The sequence below is a fragment of the Equus caballus genome, chromosome 8 (assembly GCF_041296265.1).
Source record: "Equus caballus isolate H_3958 breed thoroughbred chromosome 8, TB-T2T, whole genome shotgun sequence".
In the NCBI taxonomy this organism is placed as follows: Eukaryota; Metazoa; Chordata; class Mammalia; order Perissodactyla; family Equidae; genus Equus; species Equus caballus.
Window position 1 is genome coordinate 64875908 of NC_091691.1, and position 18284 is coordinate 64894191.

Here is an 18284-nt window from a genome sequence, read left to right on the forward strand (position 1 = left end):
CTGTTTTTGTACCAGTACCATGCTGTTTTGATTACTGTAGCTTTGTAGTATGTTTTGAAGTCAGGGATTGTGATGCCTCCCGTTTTGATCTTTTTTCTCAGGATTGCTTTAGAAATTCGGACTCTTTTGTTGCCCCATATGAATTTTAGGATTCTTTGTTCTAATTCTGTAAAGAATGTCATTGGGATTCTGATTGGGATGGCGTTGAATCTGTAGATTGCTTTTGGTAGAATGGACATTTTAACTATGTTTATTCTTCCAATCCATGTACATGGAATGTCTTTCCATCTCCTTATGTTGTCATCCAATTCTCTCAGAAAGGCCTTGTAATTTTCATTATATAGGTCCTTCACTTCCTTAGTTAAATTTACCCCAAGGTATTTTATTCTTTTTGTTGCTATTGTGAATGGTATTGTATTCTTGAGTTCTTTTTCTGTTAGTTCATTCCTGGAGTATAGAAATGCTACTGATTTATGCAAATTGATTTTATACCCTGCAACTTTGCTGTAGTTGTTGATTACTTCTAACAGTTTTCCAATGGATTCTTTGGGGTTTTCTATATATAAGATCATGTCGTCTGCAAACAGCGAGAGTTTCACTTCTTCCCTCCCTATTTGGATTCCTTTTATTCCTTTTTCTTGCCTGATTGCTCTGGCCAGGACCTCCAGTACTATGTTAAATAAGAGTGGTGATAGAGGGCATCCTTGTCTTGTTCCTGTTTTCAGGGGGATGGGGTTCAGTTTTTGCCCATTGAGTATGATGTTGGCTATGGGTTTGTTGTATATGGCCTTTATTATGTTGAGGTAGTTTCCTTCTCTGCCCATTTTGTTCAGAGTTTTTATCATAAATGGCTGTTGGATCTTGTCAACTGCCTTCTCTGCATCTATTGAGATGATCATGTGGTTTTTATTCCTCAGTTTGTTGATGTGGTGTATCACGTTGATTGATTTGCGGATGTTGAACCATCCCTGTGTCCCTGGTATGAATCCCACCTGATCCTGATGCATGATTCTTTTGATGAATTGCTGAATTCTGGTTGCCAAAATTTTGTTTAGAATTTTTGCATCTATGTTCATCAGTGATATTGGCCTGTAGTTCTCTTTTTTCGTGGTGTCCTTGTCAGGCTTTGGTATCAGCATGATGTTGGCCTCATAGAATGTTAGGAAGTGTTCCATCTTCCCTATTTTTTGGAATAGCTTGAAAAGGATAGGTATTAAATCCTCTCTGAAAGTTTGGTAGAATTCCCCAGGAAAGCCATCTGGTCCTGGGGTTTTATTCTTTGGGATGTTTTTGATTGCTGTTTCAATCTCTTTCCTTGTGATTGGTCTGTTCAAATTGTCTGCCTCTTCTTGAGTGAGCTTTGGGAGATTGTAGGAGTCCAAGAATTTATCCATTTCCTCTAGATTATCCATTCTGTTGGCATATAGTTTTTTGTAGTATTCTCTTATAATCTGTTGTATTTCTGCAGAGTCTGTTGTTATTTCTCCTCGCTCATTTCTGATTTTGTTTATTTGAGCTTTCTCCCTTTTTTTCTTTGTAAATCTGGCTAGGGGTTTGTCAATTTTATTTATCTTCTCAAAGAACCAGCTCTTTGTTTCATTGGTCTTTTCTACTGCCTTTTTCGTTTCAATAGTATTTGTTTCTGCTCTGATTTTTATTATTTCTCTCCTTCTGCTGACTTTGGGCTTCATTTGTTCTTTTTTCTCTAGTTCAGTTAGGTGTGCTTTAAGGTTGCTTATTTGGGATTTTTCTTGTTTGTTAAGATGTGCCTGTATTGCGATGAATTTTCCTTTTAATACAGCTTTTGCTGTATCCCATATGAGTTGGTATGGCATGCTATCATTTTCATTTGTTTCCAGGTATTTTTTTATTTCTTCTCTAATTTCTTCAATGATCCATTGCTTGTTCAGTAGTGTGTTGTTTAGTCTCCACATCTTTGTGCCTTTCTCAGCTTTTTTCTTGTAATTCATTTCTAGCCTTATAGCACTATGATCTGAGAAGATGCTTGTTATTATTTCAATTTTTTTAAATTTGTAGAGGCTTGCCTTGTTTCCCAACATATGGTCTATCCTAGAGAATGTTCCATGTGCACTTGAGAAGAATGTGTATTCAGCTCTTTCAGGGTGGAGTGATCTATATATGTCTATTAAGTCCAATTGTTTTAGTTTTTCATTCAGCTCCACTATTTCCTTGTTGATTTTCTGTCTGGATGATCTGTCCATTGATGTGAGTGGGGTGTTGAGGTCCCCTACTATTATTGTGTTGTTTTTAACACCTTCCTTTAGGTCTGTCAATAGTTGCTTTATGAATCTTGGTGCTCCTGTGTTGGGTGCATAGATATTTATAAGCGTTATTTCTTCTTGATGAAGTGGCCCTTTGATCATTATATATTGTCCCTCTGTGTCTCTCTTTACCTGTCTTATTTTGAAATCCACTTGGTCTGATATGAGAATTGCAACACCTGCCTTTTTTCCCTTGCTATTTGCTTGAAGTATTGTCCTCCACCCCTTCACCCTGAGTCTGTGTTTGTCCTTGGGGCTGAGGTGTGTTTCCTGGAGGCAACATATTGTTGGATCGTGTTTTTTAATCCATTTTGCCACTCTGTGTCTTTTTATTGGAGAGTTCAATCCGTTCACATTGAGAGTGATTATTGATGCATGTGGACTTAACGCTGTCAATCTGTCGCTCATTATCTTGTTTTCCTGTGTTTCTTTTCCTGTGTGCTTTAGACTACCCATTTAATACTGCAATTTCTTATGCTGGGTTTCTTAGATTTTTCCTTATCTATGATTTGTGACTCTGTTCTGTACTTTATTTTAGTGTCTACCTTGAAGTTTGTATTTAGAATCTCGTGTATAATATAGTCTATTCTCTGGTGGTCTCTTACCTACTCGACCAATACTGATTTAGACCCTTTGCTCTTCCCCTCCTAAATAATTATTTTCATTTTTTATTCCAACTCGTCTTATTAATTTGTAGTTAGAGTGCTAAGATCGTCCTTGTTTTGGTAGTTTCCTTACTTTTACCCTAATGCTATAATTGAATATTTGCTATCCTGTTCTGGTTCTATCCATTGGTCTCCCTAGTCTGTGGATTGTGTCCCCTTTCTCCCTTTTTTATTTTTTCAAGTATGAGAGCCTTCTTGAGGATTTCTTGTAATGGAGGGCTTTTAGTTACAAATTCCCTTAACTTTTGTTTGTCTGGAAAAGATTTAATTTCTCCCTCATATCTGAAGGACATTCTTGCTGGATAGAGTATTCTTGGCTGAAGGTTTTTATCCTTTAAAGCTTTGAATATATCACTCCATTCTCTCCTAGCTTGTAGGGTTTCTGTAGAGAAATCTGCTGACAGTCTGATAGGGGCTCCTTTATAGGTTATTCTCTTTTTTTTCCTTACTTCCCTGAGTATTCTCTCCTTGTCATTCCTATTTGCCAACTTTACTACTATGTGCCTTGCGGTAGGTCTTTTTACATTGACAAATCTAGGAGATCTAAAACCCTCCTCTACACACATTTCTCCGTTGATCCCTAGATTTGGGAATTTCTCTTCAATAATTTCGTTAAGCACACTTTCTGCTCCATTTTCCTTTTCCATATTCTCGGGAATTCCTATGATCCTTATGTTCTTACTCCTCATTGAATCCATTATCTCTCAGAGATTTTCCTCATTTTTTTAAATTCTTAATTCTCTTTCTTCCTCTGTCTGGCGCCATTCAGCCTGTCTGTCCTCGATTATGCTAATTTTCTCCTCTATGTTGTCTACACGGGCATTCAGGGAATCTGTATTCTGTTTTATCTGGTCCATTGTGTTTTTCATCTCAAGTAATTCTGTTTGATTCTTCTTTATGATTTCAATCTCTTTTGTGAAGTAACTCCAGAACTCAGCTTGTTTCTCTATCTTTCTCTCTACCTCATTGAGTTTTTTGATTATAACTACTCTGAATTCATTATCACTTAGTTTACCTAATTCCAAGTCCTCAGGACTTAATTCTGTGTTTTTATTGTTTTCCTTCTGGTCTGGGGCTTTTATAAATTGCTGGATGGTAGAGGAGCAGTTTTTTCTCATGGTGGTAGAATTCAGTTGCAGTTACAGCCTGTCGCCACTAGATGGGGGTGGAGAGCGGCATGTTAGCTCTCCACCTTGGGGCAAGATGGCTGCGCCCACTGGCTTTGTTAGGGGGGAGGGGCTGTTACTCACACGTGCTGGTCTGGGTTCAGATCAGTTGTGTTCTCTGGTCTCCCAAGGCCCTTGATTTATGGGGTGCCCGCAGATGGAAGCTCCCCCCTCCCCCCCCCCCCCCCCCCCCCCCCCCCCCCGTCAGCGGGTCTCCACTGAATCAGCAGCAGGAGACCTGGATGATCCCCGGGTCGCGCGGCCCCTCCCCCGCTCCTTCCTGACCCGCGCCGCAGCGATCGCAGACTCTAGGGGAGGGAGCGATGTCCTCTCCTACTGTTCCAGTGCCTCCGAAGGTGTAAGCAAGGTTATGATCTCCGCCTTCTTGGTATTGTAGGTCTCTAACGAGCTGGCATTATGTTTATTCTCTGAAATTCAGTTCTTCCAATCTTTTCTTGTATTTTGGAGGGGAGAGAATCTCGGGTCAGCTCACCCCGCCATTTTGCTCTGACCACTTCACCTTATCTTTTCTTCTAGAAGTTTCATGGTTTCAGGTCTTACATTCAAGTCTTTAATCTGTTTTGAGTTAATTTTTGTGTACGGTGTAAGATAATGGTCTACTTTCATTCTTCTGCATATGGCTGTCCAGTTTTCCCACCATTTACTGAAGAGACTTTCCCTTTTCCATTGTATGTTCTTGGCTCCCTTGTTGAAATTTAGCTGTCCGTAGATGCGTGGGTTTATTTCTGGGCTCTCAGTTCTGTTCCATTGATCTGTGTGTCTGTTTTTGTGCCAGTACCATGCTGCTTTGATTGCTATAGCTTTGTAGTATATTTTGAAATCAGGGAGTGTGATACTTCCAGCTTTGTTCTTTTTTCTCTGGATTCCTTTGGCTATTAGGGATCTTTTGTTGTTCCATACAAATTTTGGGATTCTTTGTTCTATTTCTGCAAAAAGTGTTGTTGGAACTTTGATAGGGATTGCATTGAATCTGTAGATTGCTTTAGGGAGTATGGACATTTTAACTATGTTAATTCTTCCAATCCAAGAGCATGGACTATCTTTCCACTTCTTTGTATCTTCTTGACAATGTTTTATAGTTTTCAGTGTACAGGTCTTTCACCTCTTTGGTTAAGTTTATTCCTTAAAAAAAGAAAAGGAAGTTTCATTCTTTTTGTTGCAGTTGTAAATGAGATTGTATTCTTAATTTCTCTTTCTGCTACTTCATTGTTAGTGTATAGAAATGCAACTGACTTTTGTATGTTCATTTTGTATCCTACAACTTTACCATATTCATTTATTATTTCTAAAAGTTTTTTTGTGGATTTTTTAGGGCTTTCTATATATAAAATTATGTCATCTGAAAATAGTGATAGTTTCACTTAGTTCTTTCCAATTTGGATCCCTTTTATTTCTTTTTCTTGCCTGGTTGCTCTGGCTAGGACTTCCAATACTATGTTAAATAAGAGTGGGGAAAGTGGGCATCCTTGTCTGATTCCTGTTCTTAGAGGGATAGCATTCAGTTTTTCTCCATTAAGAATGATATTAACTGTAGTTTGTCATATATGGCCTTTATTATATTGAGGTACTTTCCTTCCCTACTCATTTTACTCAGGGTTTTTATCATAAATGGATGTTGTATCTTGTCAAATGCTGTCTCTGCATCTATTGAGATGATCATGTGATTTTTATTCTTCATTTTTAATGTTAACACGGTGTATCACATTGATTGATTGTGGATGTTGAACCATCCCTGCATCCTGGAATAAATCCCACTTGATCATGGTGTATGATCTTTTTAATGTATTGTTGTATTCAATTTTCTAGTGTGTTGTTGAGGATTTTTGTATATCGGCCTGTAATTTTCTTTTTTTGTGTTGTCTTTGTCTGGCTTTGGTATCAGGGGAATGTTGGCTTTGTAGAATGAGTTAGGAAGCTTCCCCTCCTCTTCAATTCTTTGAAAGAGTTTGAGAAGAAAATATATTAAGTTTTCTTTGAATGTTTGCTAGAATTCACCAGGGAAGCCATCTGGTCCTGGACTTTTATTTTTTGGGGAGGTTTTTAATTGCTGTTTCAATCTCCTTATTGGTGATTGGTCTGTTCAAATTCTAATTTTTTCTTGATTCAGTTTTGGAAGGTTGTCTAATTCTAAGAATTTGTCCACTTCTTCTAGATTATCCAATTTGTTGGTGCAGAGCTTTTCATTATATTCTTTTATAATCTTTTGTATTTCTGAGGTGTCTGTTGTAACTTCTCTTTTATTTCTGATTTTATTTATTTGAGTTTTCTCTCTTTTTTTCATGGTAAGTCTAGCAAAATGCTTGTCAATTTTGTTTCTCTCTTCAAAGAACCAGCTTTTAGTTTCATTGATTTTTTCTATTGCTTTTTTAGTCTCTATTTCATTTCTTCTTTTTTTTAAAAAAATTTATTTTTCTATTTCCTTTATTTCTGCTCTGATTTTTATTATTTCCTTCCTTCTACTGATTTTAGGCTTTTTTTGTTCTTTTTCCACTTCCTTTAGGTATGCTGTTAGATTGTTTATTTGAGATTTTTCTTGTTTGTTGAGGAAGGCTGTATTGCTATAAACTTCCCTCTTAGAATTGCTTTTGTTGTATCCCAAAAATTTTGGCATGTTGTATTTTCATTTTCATTTGTCTCCAGGTATTTTTTGATTTCTCCTTTGATTTCTTTTTTGACTCAATAATTGTTCAGTAGCATTTTGTTTAATGTCCACATATTTGTGGCTTTTCTGGTTTTCTTCCTGTAGTTGATTTCTAGTTTCATACTGTTGTGGTCAGAAAAGATGCCTGGTATTATTTCAATCTTCTTAAATTTATTGAGACTTGTTTTTGGCCTAATATGCAACCAATCCTGGAGAATGTTCCATGTGCATTTGAAAAGAATGCATATTCTGTGGTTTTTGGATGGAATGTTCTGTATATATCTACTAAGTCCAATTGGTCTAATGCATCATTTAAGGCCAATATTTCCTGATTGAACTTCTGTTTGGATGATCTATCCCTTGGTGTAAATGGAGTGTTAAAGTCCCCTACTATTATTGTGTTGCTGTCTATTTATCTTTTTACATCTGTTAATAATTGCTTTATATATTTATGTGTTCCTATGTTGGGTGCATAGATATTTACAAGTGTTATATTCTCTTGTTGGACTGTTCCTTTTATCATTATGTAGTGCCTTTCTTTATCTCTTGTTACAGTTTTTGTTTTAAAGTCCATTTTGTCTGATATACGTATTACTATCCCAGCTTTATTTTCATTGCCATTTGCATGCAGTATCTTTTCCCATCCCTTCACTTTCAGTTTGTGAGTATCTTTCTGAAGTGTGTTTCTTGTATGCAGCATATATATGGGTCTTGTTTTTTATCCAGTCGGCCACACCATGCCTTTTGATTGGACCATTTAGACCTTTGACATTTAAAGTAGCTATTGATAAGAATGTACTTATTGCCATTTTGTTGCTTTTTTGAGGTTTTAGTAGTTCTTCTCTGTTCCTTTGTTCTCTTCCCTTGTGGTTTTATGGCTTTCTTTAGTATTATATTTAGGTTACTTTCTCTTAATTTTTTGTGTATTTATTATAGGTTTCTGGTTTCTGATTATCATGAGCTTCATATATAATAACCTATGTATATAGCAAACTATACTAAGTTGATGGTCTCTTCAGTTTGACCTCTTGCTAAAAGCTGTACTCTTTTACTCCCCTCCTCCCACATTTTTGTTTTTGATATCATATCTAACCTCTTTGTGTGTGTGTGTATCTATTACCCTCTTATCATGGAAATAGATAATTTCTGTTCTTTTGTCTTTTGACCTTCATATTAGCTTCATAGGTGGTTGATCTGTTACTTTTATCGTATATTTACCTTTACCAGTGATTTTATTCCTTTTTTTAAAAAGTGATTTTCTTGGGCCGGCCCTGTGACCAAGTTGTTAAGTTCTTGCACTCTGCTTCAGTGGCCCAGGGTTTCACCAGTTCGGATTCTGGGTGTGGACATGGCACTGCTCATTAGGTCATGTTGAGGCAGCATCCCACATGTCGCAACTAGAGGAACCCACAACTAAAAAATGTACAACTATGTACTGGGGGGATTTGGGGAGAAAAACCAGGAAAAAAAAAGATTGGCAACAGTTGTTAGCTCAGGTGGCAATATTAAAAAAAAAAATTTAAAAAAAAAGATTTTCTTATTCCTATTTGTGGTCTTCTCTTTTCCACTTAAATAAGTCCCTTTAGCATTTTTTGTAAAGCTGGTTTCTTGGTGATACACTCCTTTAGTTTTAGCTTGTCTGGGAAACTCTTTATCTCTCTTTCCATTCTGAATGGTAACCTTGCTGGGTAGAGTATTCTTGGCTGTAGGTTTTTTCCTTTCAGTGCTTTAAATATATTGTGCCACTACCTTCCAACCTGTAGGGTTTCTGCTGAGAAATCAGCTGATAGCCTTATGGGGTTTCCTTTGTATGTCACTTGTTGCCTTTCTCTTGTGGCTTTTAGGATTTTCTCTTTATCTTTAATTCTTGACATTTTAATTATAATGTGTCTTGGTGTGGGTATCTCTGGGTTTATCTTGTTTGGTGCTTTCTGTGCTTCCTGTACCTGGATGTCTGTCTCCTTCCTTAGGTTAAGGAAAGTTTTCAGCTATTATTTCTTCAAATAGATTTTCTGTCCCTTTTATTTCCTTCTTCTCCTCAAAGCCCCCCAGTACATAGTTGTATATTCTAGTTGTAGGTCCTTCTGGTTATGCTATGTGGGATACTGCCTCAGCATGGCTTGATGAGTGGTGCCATGTCTGTGCCCAGGATCCAAACCAGTAAAACCCTGGGCTGCCAAAGTGAAGCGTGTGAACTTAACCACTTAGACATGAGACTGGCCCTTTCTCTGCCCCTTTGTCTCTCTCTTCTCCTTCTGGGAAGCCTATAACATGGATGTTAGCGTGCTTGATGTTGTCCCAGAGGTCCCTTAGACGTCCTTGTTCTTTTTAATTCTTTTTTCTTTTATCTGTTCAGCTTGGGTGATTTCCTCTAGTCTTTCATTCAGCTCACTGATCTGTTCTTCTGTATCATCTACTCTGCTACTGAGTTCCTCTAGATAATTTTTCACTTCCGGTATGGTATTCTTCATTTCTGATTGGTTGTTTTATATAGTTTCCAGTTCTTCATTGAAGTTTTCACTGAGTTCATCCATTCTTCTCCCAAGATCAGTGAGCATCCTTATGACTATTTGTTTGAACTCTTTGTCAGAAACAGAACTACTTCTGTTTCATTTAGTTCTTTTTCTGGGGTTTTGTCATGTTTCCTCACTTGGAATGTATTCCTTTGTCTCCTCATTTTCCCTCTTTCTCTGTGCTTATATCTATGAATTAGGTAGGTCAGCCACATCTCCCGATCTTGGAAAGGTGGCCTTACATAAGAGATCCCTTATGAGGCCCAGCAGTGTGCTTCCCTCTCGTCACCAGTTCCAAATGTTCTGGGAGTGACCCCTGTGTGGGCTACATGTGTCCTTCTGTTATGTCAGGGTTGTTCTTGCTTTAGGTGCCCAGGGAGGTTATGCTGTCCCCCTGGCTGGCTGGTTGTGTTGCTCAGTTATTTGTGGCTGCTATGGTCCTTTCAGTCACTTTATGGTGCCCCAGCACCATTGGCTGAAAGGTCTAATAGCACATTCCTGTTGCAGCCTTTCTGTTAAGTGACTAGGCCCCCAGTATGGCTGGTTGCTATAGCAGCTTACAATTGCTCTGGGCCTCTGGCCTGCAAGGCTGTTGTCAGTCCTCTCAGGGTTGCAGTGAGTGGGGCTGGCCCCAGGCATGGGAGCACCCAATTGTTTCAGGCTTTGGAAGGTGGGGCTCATACCCTATGTGGCTTTTTGAGAAGCACAAGTCTGCTGCAGCTGTCAGGCTTCATCGTCCACAGGGCCACACACTCCATCAACACAGTCCTGCCCCATGCGTGCACCCTGACCCACTGAAGTGGACCCAGCTGCCCCCCTTCGGGGGACCCACACATGCCACCAATGCAGGCCCACCCCTTGAGCGTGTCCTTCCCTGCCAGGGTGGACCCACTTGCCTGGTTGCAGAGGTTCTAGGCACCCCACCTACATGGGCCCACAAGTTGTCCGAGGGCTTGCTGTTGGGTGGGGCCAGTCCCTAGGGTGGGCTGCCTGCACTGGCTGAGCTGGATTAAATTGGTGCTTTAGTGGGTGGGGCGTCTGCCAGGGTCTCTATCAGCATGCCTACACTAGGTCATAATAATGGCTTTTGCCAATGTCTCAGTCCCTGGAAAGGTCTCACCTCTCACTGAGATGTGTCTGGAGCTTACCAGGTGAGTCTCTTTTCACCAAAGGACTGTGTACCTTTCTGCTGATTTTAGGTTGCTTTCTGAAATGAGTGAATTTGTGTGTAGGCCCTTTAAGAGCAGGCTTTTCTTCCCTATGTCTGATAGCTTATCTGGCGGTATTCCGCATTGTAGTTAATAGCCAGCAAGGCCAGGTATCATGACACTTGTTCTGCTTATGCTGAATCCAAAAGCTGCTTATTGTGGTAATGCTCCCCTGCTCAGATCCCTCACTCCTCCAGGGAGGGCTTTGTACCTTAAGGTTGTTCCCGGCCTGCTATGAAGTGCTCTGACTCAAGGGTGGGTTTTTTCTCTCCAGAAAGGAATTTCTGCCTCTTTCATCTCGGTCAGCGCTGTCCCTTATTGTCGGGGTTCTTTTTATCCAGTTTTCAGTTCTCTCTTAGGGATAATTGTTACACAAATAGTTGTAAGTTTGTGGTGTCCATGGGAAGAGGTGAGCCCAGAGTCCGCCTACACTGCCATCTTGACACCATCCCCCCAGAAGTTTCTTTTTATTTTGAATAATCTCAGTTTCTTTTAGTCCAAGCTTGCTGTGATTTCATCAATATAACTATCTTTAAAACTTTGGACTTTCTGTATGTCTTATTGGAGTTTACTCCATGTTCCAAATGCTACCTCCATAATTCTTTTTCATTTGGGCCTGTCAGGCTGCTATGGCACAACACTCTTAAGATTCTTAGAGGCCCTTTTGTCTAAATGAGAGGATTTACTAAGCATTGCATTATATCTCTCTGAGGTCTTGACAAAGGATCTTAGAGCCACATTTTTGGGTTGATCTTTACCAAGGTCATTTGCTAGCTGGACAGACTGGGGATGAGAAATTGTTTTGTTTTACAACCCAGGAAGTCTTAGTCCCTCTATATTTCCTCTAAATTCTGCTTGCAAACAAATACCTTATTATATGCAGCTAGAAGCACTTAAAAGATGCTTTCAACATACTGTCTAAAGATCTCCTTAGCCAAGACCCCAAGTTCATTAGATACATTTTCTATCTTCCAAATTACTATAGGCATTTGTTTTGCCAATTGTTTCATTGCTACATAACACAGGTAACCACATTCCCAGGCTTCAGTAGCAATTTTCTTAGCACTTTTCCTAGGCTAGACCTGGCATCTTCACATGGTAGTCTCAGGTCAACATTCTAAGAGGGTGAGAACAAATGCTGTAAGGCTTCTTGATGCCTAGTTTTAGAAGTCACACAATGCCATTTCCAACATATTCTATTTGTCAAAGCAAGTCACAAAGTGATGCCCATTCAACGAGTGGGGAAATAGACTCCACCTTTTGATGCTCTGGAGAAGTGGTAAAGTCATATTGCAAAATGGTGAGAATAAAAGGGGTGGGAATAATTACTGTGGCCATCTTTGCCCACAAAACTACCACACCAAGGCTAGTGTGAGATAGAGAATAACATACTTTCAGACATAAAATTTCTCAAAAGTTTATCTTTTCTCAGGAAGCTACTGGGGCATGTATTTATAAAAATTGAGAGTGTAAAGCAAGAAAGAATAAGACAAGTGATCTGGGAATCAACGGCTCCCACAGAAGACAGAAACCAAGGAAATCTCCCGGAGGATAGGCCTGAGAGAGCCACATTCCAAATTGAAGAAAGAGGATGGAAGACTCCCAGAGGAATGTCTCCAAGAAGGATGTCTTGGTGGAAAATATAGCACTGATCAACTATTTGACAGTAGTGAGAGAGGAATTTTCAGAGTTGTGGCAGGATGTGAAAAGATCTAACCAGTTGTTTAAGAAAAAAATATGTAACTGAAAAAAAAATGGAGGCAGATATTAACTTCAGGAAAAACAAAAAGTTGCACAAGAAAGGCCATGTAATCATGTGCAATACTTGGGACAAAAGTAAACGATATTAACACAATCATCATTTAAAAATCACTGAATAAGAATTTAACTAAAATTGTGATAAAACTATACTGGGAAGATAGGGAAAGGGAAGTGGTCTGCAGTGAAGCTAAAATCCTTATATAGCATGAAGGAAAATTAGTGTATTGCCTAAAATCCACAGCTCAAAGCATAAGTGTGTACTTAGATTATTTAGAAATGAGTGCCTCTTGGAAGTGAGGTGGAGTGGGGGTTGTAAAATAGGGGGCTGATTTTCCTCTTATTAGTTTTTATTACTCTTGACCTTTTAAACTAAGAGAAAGTATAATGTTACTAAAAAAGAATGATTTCAAAAAATAGGTTAAAAAAACACATTGGCTGTTAATCAGAGAAAAAAATTATTGCTAACAGCAGTTTCAAGGGAGTTGTCAGGGTAAAAATCCTTAAAACAGAATTAAGGATAACCTATGTGATTAAAAATTTTAAACGTTGCATTTTAGATGCCAGTCACTATTTGAAGTCTTAAGACCAAAATTGAGTAAGGCAAATTCCAAGTCCGAAAGTCTTATAGTTTAGTAGGGTAGGCATAGAGGTAAGCAAGTATTGACAATGCAACATGAAAAGTGGTACAATAGGGACGTGTAGAAAGTAATTTGAGACCAGAGAGGAAAGAGAGACAGAGACGATCCTCGTTTTGGGTGGAGTCGGAGATGGCTCTCTAGAAGCGTGGACCTTAGAAATGAGTGTTGATGGATAAGTGAGTTCTGCTGGCCAACGAGACAGGGAAGAACATTTCAAGTAGAGAAGTTCACCATGAAAAATCTAAGCACGTTTGAGAAAGGCTAATAAGTTCAGCGTGGCTTGAAACAGGGTGTGAAGTGGGGGATTGACCAGAAATGAGCCTGGAGTGCTAGACTGGGGCAGATCTTAGAGGGCCTTGTGAATCAAGCTAAGGGAGTTGGCATGTAAGGATTTTACCCTAAGATGTGACACACCAAATGCACATCTTAGCATGATCAGAGGCTCTGGGGAAGCCAGTGGGGGAATAAATGCAGGATGCGAGACTAGGGAAGGGAGACTTATTAGAAGCCTAGCATAGGAAGTGAGGGCTAGACAGGAGGAGAGAGTTGAGAAATATTTCAGAAGCTGATTCAGTGACAGGTCCTAGTGGCCAATCGAAAGACACAGGATTCAAAGATAACTCTGATGTTCACTCATTGATCAGATATTTATTGTGTACTTTTTCTGTGCTAGGCACTCTGCCAGGCACTGAGGTGTTTCGGGTTGAATAGAGCATGCTCCCTGCCCTAGAGGAGCTTTCATTTAGTGGAAACAGAGAATAAATGAGCAGTAAGTGTAGCTGTGATGCTTTATTCTCAAGAGGAGAAGGGAGCCCAGAGGTACTTGAGAAGAAGCTGCCAAAGAGGAAGAAGGCAAACCCAGAGTGCCTAGAACTATCGAGGCTGAGAGGAAGAGAGTTTGGGAAAGGAGTGGTCCATGGTGACAGATGCTGCCAAGCAAATGGGTAGCAGGGCTGAGGTGTCCCCTGGATGAGGCAGTTAGGATAGCATTAATGATCTCAGAACAGCAGAGAGGGTTGCTCACCAGATGTCTTAGGGTGTGGAGCAAAGAGATGGTGAAGATGCTGAAAGATGAATGTAGATTTCTCTTTCAGAAGCTGGTCAGGAAGTGAGGAAGAGATAAACCAGTGAGAGACTTCATAAAGATGTAGCTTTTAAGATGGAAAACCCTTGAGTATTTATTCTTATCAAGCCCAGCTGTTTAACTTGTGGAGCCCAGTACACAATGAAAATTCAAGGCCTCTTGTTAAAAACTTAGTGAGTTTTAAGACAGCAACAGCAGAGCATGAAACCAGTGTGGACCCTTTTAAGTGCAGGGCCCTGTGTGGCTGCACAGGGTGCACGCCAGGAAGCCAGCCCTGAATCTCAGGGGAATGAGCCCAGGGAGGAAGCAAGAAGAGGACCGGATCAGTGACAGAGCCTGGCCTTAGAGCAATCGAGAAGGGCGGGACTCAGGCTCCAGATGGAGGTAGAGTCTTGAGCATGAGGAAAAACAGGTCTTTGGTCATCTCCTGAGATGAAGGAGATGGAGGAGGGAGATGGAAGATGGACAGGAGGCGGTGCTGGAAGGGGAGGACTTCCTGCCAGAGAGATGATTTTCTTCATGGAATAATCTGTAGGTAGAAGAAAGTGGCAGAAGTTTACGGCAATATGAGGAGAGTGGGAGACTACAGGAGCGCTGGGAACCTGGGGGGCGGGAAATGGGTCAGTGGGAGTGGCCCCACGGCCAGCAGGCACTTGGGAGATGGGACTGGAGCAAGCCAGGGACCCGCTGGACAGGTGAGATGATGGGCTGGGATTCATGCTGGGTCAGCAATAAGAAATAGGGTGGCCAGAAGGACTGGAGGGCTCTCTCACTGCCGAGGGAGTTGGCAATGAAAGTGGCAGGGTAGGAGGGAGGGCTCAAAGGAGTAGAATTTGCAGGTTTAGTGTTCTGGCCATGAGCTGATGGTGAAGTTGGTGTGGTGCCTGTCTAGAGGACTCATGCAAAGAGTTAAGCAGCAAAAGGGAAGAGAGCTAGTTCTGGTGGAATGAGCAGAAGCGTCATGCATCATTATTTTAAGACCAGGCATAACTGCGCATGTGTGACAGGGAGAGTCCATGGAGAGGGAAGGTTGAAGGCGCAGGTGAAGGGGCTAAGTATGGGGCAAGGGTTTCTATCCCCTTGAAGCCAGAATAAAGAGAGAGAGACACGTTATAGAGCCGCCTTGTGAAGACGTGGATGTTAAGAGCGATTGGGTATTATCCGTGCAAGCTCTAAGAGTCATGAGGAACCGCGAACCTGGTCATGTGCTGGGAATGGAGAGAACTGTGAATTCTTATTGGAAACGAAGGGGGTCGCCCGCGAGCAGCGAGGAGAGCGGTGGGAGGCAGACATGAGTCTCGCTGCTCTAGCAAGGCCAAGGCGGACAGGCTTCACTCCTTCCCTCCAAGTCCCTCGGTTATGCCGGGTCCCTAGCTCTCCGCCACCCCTCCGCAATTCGGTGACTTCCCCAGAAGCGGCCTCCGCTGCCCCACAAAGTCCAGTTAGGGCTTTCGGAGACCCAACTGGTCAAGAGGCCACAGTGATGCGGAGGGTCAACGAGCACCCGTCAGGCGGCCCGGGTGCCAGGCCCCGCACTGGGGTCCCGAAGCGGAGCCTCGCAGCCCCCCAGGCCTCTCGCCTGCCGTTCCCTGGCTTTATGTCCTAAGAAATCTGCCCGGGTTCCCCAGCTCGCCGTCCTCCTTCTTAGCTTCCTCCTCATCAAGGCAAACCTCCCCCGTCACCCTCGCCTGGGCTCCAGGTGGTTGCCACCGCCCCGCTTGCTGCCAGGGGCTGACTCCCTCGCCTTCTGGTGCCGAGCTGGGGTTTTCCGAATCCGGGCGGTAGGAGCCCAGGCGCAGCCGTCTTCATCTGGAAATAGTTAAGCCCTCTCCCGGATGGGAGAGAAGCCAGAGAACGGCCATGTCCCCCCTCCGTCATCGCCCCCTCCCGCCCCCCCCCCCCCCGGGTTCCCGGAGCTCCGAGGGGTGAAGCTGGGCCAGGTCTCCCCCGGCCGCGGGGCGCACGTGCAGCCGGCGGCCCAAGCAGCTGCCCAGGTCTGCCTGCCGGGGGTCCCCGCCCGGCTGCCACCGCCAGCGGGTTTGGCGCAGGGCTGCGGATGCCGCGTGAGCCGATCTCCCTTTCCCGTTCCCGGCGGCGAGTCCCGTCGATCCCGGCAGCCGCGCGAGGCGCAAGGGGGACGGAGGAGGGAGGAGCCGGAGACTGAGGGGAAGGAGGTGGCCCGGCGGCCCCGCCCCCGCCCCGCCCCCCGCGGCCGGAGCCCGGGCTGCAGCCGGGCGCGCCGGAGCCTGCGAGCCCGCGAGCCAGCGAGCGGCGGCCGCGGCCTCCTCTGCTCGCGCTGTGACCCCGGCGTCCCGGTCCGCGGCCCCGCTGATCCCGGGGCCCGCGCCCCGCCGGGGCAGGGATGCATCATGGCCACGCTGGCTTGCCGGGTGCAGTTCTTGGACGACACGGACCCTTTCAACAGCACCAACTTCCCCGAGCCCAGCCGGCCGCCGCTGTTCACGTTCCGCGAGGACCTCGCGCTCGGCACCCAGCTGGCCGGGGTCCACCGGCTGCTGCGGGCGCCGCACAAGGTACGGCTCGGCGGGGTGGGCTGGGCCCCCTGGACGCAGCCCCCGCAGCGGGGCTCGCCGGGGTCGGGGCGCCACGGGCCGGCTGGGCTGGGCGCGGTCCCCGGGGACAAGCGCCCAAGGACAGACCTCCCCCCTACCCCTTAGGCAGAGGGGCCCCGGGCACCCTCTGGCTGGCGCGGGATCTCCTGTGCCCGCGAGGAGGACAGCCCTGCGCTCCGGCCACGAGCCTGGAGCAGGCGGAGCCGAGCAGGTGCCGCGCCGGCCGGAGGCGGGATGGAGAAGGTTCCCCGGCGCCGCGCCGTTAGCTCGGCCGGGTGGGCGGGGTGGGGCTCGGACGTGGGCGGTCGGCCCCGGCACCCGCGCGGGACGCAGAACGAACCGGGGCGCCGGGGGACTCAGGTCCCTCGCAGGAGAGCGCTGAGCTACGTCCGGGACAAAACCTCTCAGGCCTCTGGGGCCGCTACGGGCGGCCGCGCGACCCTCGCCACAAAGCACGGTTCCCAGGGACACCTCCTCCTCCTCCCCGGGGGGGCACAGCCGAGGACGCCCACCTCGCCCTGCGGTGGCGCTCGGAATAGCCCCCTTTTCATAGGAGAAGCAGGTGGCCTTGGGAACCTTGGAGGAGCAGTCGCTGTGGGAGGAGGGGCGGGGGCGCAGAGGGGCGGCGCGCGCACAAAGCCTGTGCCTTGCAGCCCGAAATGAGTGTCCCCTGGGAAGAATGGCTTCTCCGTACACCCGATGGAGGTTTTTTCTTTTCTTTTTAACCCTTTGCAGGAGGACAGGCATCTTCCAAAGTGTGGGTTGCAAAGAGCTGAGCATTGAAAGCTAACCGTTTAGTTACCCAGGAGAACGCTTCCTCCCACTTAAACAGATTTACTGCACCTTGGAGACTTGCCTCCCCGATACATTTTCTGTTTAGGGTTCATATCGAAGCTTGGAGATGATTTATTCCTTGAGCATCAACGTTGATGAATATTTGGAAGAGATAACCCTTGATGCCAAAAAGAAGAAAATTGAATTTGAAAAATTCTTTAGATTTCTGTATGATGTTCACCTGCCTTGGAAGTAGAGGGGGAGGTTGTATGTAGAAACCGGTGGGCTGTGGCAGTGGTATTTCTCTCCCTCTATTGGTAGTATATCAGTGTCCCCCCCCCCCACTTAATTAGTAACCTGTTTTCAAGAATGAGGAATGGGTCAGTTCTGTGTCATTCTCTCTGTGTTCGAGAGGGGTGGGTAGTACAGTCACTGATTGTGGAAACCTCTCTGGCGGTAAAAGCCGGTTGGATTGGGAGATGGAAGGATAGAATGATATAGTGTAGATTCAGCTTATCAGAATTACTTTTGTAAATTATTTGGTTCTTCTCAATCAGTGGACTCAGTTAAAAGTTTTCGAAGGGCTTCTTCAGCATCATAATATTCCATTCATTATGGTCTCTGATTACAGGGATCTTTTGTGGAAACCAGAGAAGACTCATAATTGTGGCCCTATGACCTTGAAGTGGTTTCCTTGGATTTCAAACCCTATATACGTAGGATGACCTTTCAAGCTGGAAGCTGAAGTACGTTTTTATGTTTCCGTGGAATAGCGCCATAGTCTTGATCCAGTGTTCCTGGTCTGGTAGGAGGAAATCCTCATGATCCCACTGCGCCACCCCCCCTCCTCCCCCAGCCAGCACAGCAGGTACACTGGCTCATAGAAGTTTCTGAGGTGTCCCTTGTGGAATAAACAAACCAGAGGATATCTCACAGAGACCCTTGACCCCTCCTCTTG

The 18284-nt window shown here is 44.1% G+C and overlaps 1 protein-coding gene across 38 annotated transcripts in view; it reads left to right on the top strand.

The window, feature by feature from the left end:
• The first annotated feature begins 16174 nt into the window (after positions 1-16174).
• Positions 16175-18284, top strand: part of FHOD3 (formin homology 2 domain containing 3) — a 455074-nt gene continuing 452964 nt past the window's right edge. For 37 of the 38 annotated variants that reach the window (XM_070220943.1, XM_070220944.1, XM_070220963.1 and 34 more), the window contains exon 1: positions 16181-16513. In XM_070220943.1, the coding sequence (XP_070077044.1) occupies positions 16349-16513 (165 nt within the window). In that variant the 5' untranslated portion in view covers positions 16181-16348. Of the gene's footprint in view, positions 16514-18284 lie in introns of all 38 variants that reach the window. The other variant, XM_070220968.1, reaches the window with a different exon arrangement.